Consider the following 4,142-nt stretch of genomic DNA (forward strand, 5'->3'; position numbering starts at 1 on the left):
TAGAAACACAGATTAACAACTTCATGAACACAGATCTACAATTAAAACCTCAAATCAAAAGATCAAATACCGAAACTGCAACTAAACTTACTGGGTGACATGCAAGGTGGCAGAAATTACGTAAACTAGGCTTTCACACTTAACCATTTCAGATCTAAAATCTAACAGCTATCTAGACTTGCAAACTCAGGCAGATTAACTACAAAAATGAAAACATACGATTCAACACTGGAAATTACCGTAACTACTGGATTTAAGCTATCTATGTCACGACCACATCTCCCTAGTCAAAGAAAGTGTAGCTTTACCGCGACTAAAACATACTGAAACTGTCTTAACTCGTCATAAGATGCTTAAATCAAAAGAAACATTGTCTGAAGTGTGTCGAGGGTACAAATCATGCTGAATCAGAGTAGTTATGGGAAATTGTCTTTGTTAAATGAATGTTCTGAATTTGCGCAACGGAAGAGTACCAAGACAGATGTAATATGTATGAAGACATACTACACCCGCTACCTTCCTACTTATTTGGTCTTCTGTCCCAACACCTCCTCGGCTTCGACAACAATCAACCTGCACATTAAGGAAAACAAAATGCAGGGCTGAGTACTTGATGCACTCAATGGGCTCATGCCGAAAACTGTTTTTTCTTTTAGTTGTCAGCCAAGCTGAGTGAACGCGGAGTTTTACTGAAAATCTATCCCGGTCACTAAAATCTGTTATTTCTTTCTGAAAATAGACTGCAGTCATTTAAACTTCTGATGATATGCCATATCAACTGCGTGAGTCGGGAATGTGGCCACATTCCACGACCACTGGGCCGGCCAACCTGGCGCTAGCTCACGACCCACGGACCGGCCAACCTAGCGCTAGCTCACGGTCCCTATGTGTACACTAGTCCGAGTAGGATTTACTGACCTACTGGGACCCGAATTCGATTTAACTGGGGCATAGCCAACAGATAGGCAATCATAAAACAAAACATGGCATGACAACTCATTCAAATAATCATATTTTCACATAAAGCATGCTTTAAAAGAAGGAAGAGAAACCCCACCTCAATTGCTTAAACTCTTGCAAAGCGGGTGCTTTTCCTTTCCTGAGATTACGCGTCGAGCAACGACGTCCTTTACAAAATTTAATATACTTAATTAGGCTTTAAAAAAAAATATAATGTTTATCTTGCATGTATGCATGTCTAAACGTGTGCTTATTATTTTACTTCCTTCTTTCTATATTTAGAAGTCTTAAATCTTTAATTAAAATCAATGATTTAATTATCGGAAACTGGTCGAACTGTTCGGGTATACTAAATTCCGGATTTTTCTTAAGTATCTTTAAAATACTTTCTTGGCTATTAAATCCGCTTTAATTAGTTATCCAAGACTATCCCACACGGTTTAACCTTTCGTTCCTCCGTGGCTTAGGAATTTAGTCGGAAATAAATTCTTAGGTCCATAATACTATCTCTTAATTAATCGGTCCAGCTTTCTTTTCTATGGCCCAAATTATTTTATTTTCTGGGCCTTATTACTAAGTTTAAGAGCCCTCCTTGAAATAATGGGCAAAGCCCAAACTTTGGAGAAAACTCCATCCGTCAGCCGTCTCTCTCTCCACCCCTCTTTCTCAATTTCCTTCTTTCCACTTTTCCCAATTTCCAAATTTGGGAAGACAGAACCCTAGCTCGATTCTAGATTGAGATGGAGGCTCGATCGTTAGAAGGAGCAGTGACGCTGTCCGAGACCGCTGTCTTCGCGCTCCTCCGTCGCGCCCCCTTGCCTCACCGTCACGCTCCCTCCGTCGGCTCCGTCTCCAAACGGCTCGGCTATCGGCCCTTGCGTACTCGCCAGAGGAGGGGACGTCGGTCTGCCTCGCTTCCTCCGATTTGAAAACGACTCCCAGCCTTCAGGCGCCGACCTCGCTCCTGGTTCAAGAGCGTCGACTGGTCTCTCCCCGAGACTTCTCCCTTTCGGCAGTCAGCGCCTTCACCGCGATCTCGTTCGAGCAGTGGATCTGCCCGCGGTGACCTCGACGCACGACTCCCTCCGCCAGCACCTTTCGTTGCTGCCCCCTTCGCGAGGCAGCCTCGACACCCTCCGCGCTCGCACAGCAGCTGCTGGAGTCAGCGGTGCTCGCCATCGCTGATTCGCTGCTGGTCCGAGACTCACGCCGCCGCCGCTGCCGATCTTCTTCAGCGGCGAGCGTCGCGTGTCACAGTTGCCTTGCGGTCGACTTCCGCTTCACCGTCTGGTCGCCGCCAACTCCGATTGAAACTCCCAAAGCTAGCTTTCTCTTCGTTCGTTACTTATTATTTATGGTTTCTAATCGGCAGAAGCTTAGTTCTCCAACTCTCTAAGTTCTGTGGTAGATTCACTATGTTCAACCGATTATGTTTGATTACCGTGTCTGAGTTTTAATTACGGTATCCTAGCATGCTTGTGATGTCTACATGATGCTATAAGATGGCTAACAGAGGTTGAAAGGAAGTGTGGTTACCTCCATTGAACTTGTGCTGCTAGTTCCTATCTTTGCTCTTGCTTCCTCCTCGCCTCTTTCCCCTGCCTCGGCTCCTTTTCTGTAACTGGATGTTGTTTTTTGATAAAGAGGAGGCTGAGCCTTTTTATGCTCATGGCTTAACTGAAAGCCTGAAAGGCTGGCATCTCTGGTGGAAGCTCCTTGATGGGCTGATTTGGCTGTTACCTCTGCAGCCATTTCGCAGAGTGTACTCCGGCTGGATGAGCTTATAGCTCCTGGCTATACTCTGATTATTATAACTGATTGTGTGTTTTTGTGCTGCATTGTACCTTATCGTTCATGAGTTTTGTCTCCTTTTGCAGGTGCACTAAAAGGCTGAGATTTGCTATGGATTCTTGACAATGGCTGGTGGAAAAAAAGGTACAAGCTGGTCTAACACAGCCTTTCTGGGCCCCTGCAGCTGCTGGAGGAGGGTGCCGGCTGGGCTGCTCCCTTTAGCCCAAGCACTTCCTCATCTCTGGAAAGGTAATACCCTTCCCTTTTATACTTCTTTTTAGTTGTCTCTATTTCATGCAACTAATTCTCGTTATTTTGCGCTTTAGCAGTTGCGGCTGGCCAACGAGGCTGTCTCCCCTCGTGGTCTCGTCCTCCCGCTCGTTTGAAAATCTGGGGTCGAGACGCCGATGACGAAGGCCAGAGAAGTTGTTAGGGATTTCTAGATGTAATAGTGTAGCTCGACTTTTATGTTCGTCGTCAAAGTTTGAAATTTTAGTTTGAGATTCTGAAAAAAAAAATGTAACTGTACTCCTTTTCAAGAAATAAAGATACTCAATCATACTTTAAAAAGTTCTAGTATTTTATTTCATAACTCCCGAGAAATCTAAGTCTCGGCTATTACATTCTACCCCCCTTAACAAAAATTTCGTCCCGAAATTTTGTCTCGGTTAGGTAAAAAGTTGTGGGTACTTCTCTTTCATCTGTATACACCACATAGTCGACTCCCGCTTCTGGCTCGGCTAGAACTGGCGCTGTGGTCAACTTTTCCTTTAACAACTGGAAGCTTGCTTCGCATTCTGGGGTCCAATTGACTTTAACTCCTTTCTTGAGTTGTTGTGTCATCGTCCTTGCTATTTTAGAAAATCCTTCAATAAATCTTCGGTAGTATCCTGCCAGTCCTAGAAACTCCGAATTTCATTGGGTGCGCTGGTGACTGCCAACGTTGCACGGCTTCAACTTTAGCGGGTCCACTCGGATCCCTTCTGCTGTCACTATGTGTCCAAGAAAGTTCACTTTGTTAAGCCAGAACTCACACTTGCTAAACTTAACATAGAACTTCTCGGCTCTTAACGTCTCTAACGTAGTTCTCAGCGCTCCTCGTGTTTCTTCTCGTTCTTTGAGTACATGAGCACGTCGTCTTTAAAAGCGTAGGACGACCTTGTCCAAAATTGGGCGGAACACGCGTTCATTAGGTTCATGAACACGGCTGGGGCGTTTGTAAGCCCAAAAAGCATTACAGTAAACTCGTAATGGTCATATCTGGTGCGAAGTGCAGGTCTTAGGTATACCGTCTTGTCGAACTCCCAGCTAGTGATAACCGATCTCAGCCCATCTTCGAGAATACGCTGGCTCCTCGCAGCTCGAAGGTCGTTGATTCTCGGTAGAGGTAC

At 45.1% G+C, this 4,142-nt stretch overlaps 1 protein-coding gene across 1 annotated transcript in view; it reads right to left on the reverse strand.

The window, feature by feature from the left end:
* Positions 1–2,712, reverse strand: part of LOC121784219 (nucleolar and coiled-body phosphoprotein 1-like) — a 4,025-nt gene extending 1,313 nt beyond the window's left edge. The window contains exon 1 of the mRNA XM_042182382.1: positions 2,508–2,712. Coding sequence (XP_042038316.1) covers positions 2,508–2,712 — 205 coding nt within the window. The remainder of the gene's footprint in view (positions 1–2,507) is intronic.
* Between the last annotated feature and the right edge of the window lie 1,430 nt (positions 2,713–4,142).

This window comes from Salvia splendens, chromosome 21, assembly GCF_004379255.2.
Source record: "Salvia splendens isolate huo1 chromosome 21, SspV2, whole genome shotgun sequence".
NCBI lineage: Eukaryota > Viridiplantae > Streptophyta > Magnoliopsida > Lamiales > Lamiaceae > Salvia > Salvia splendens.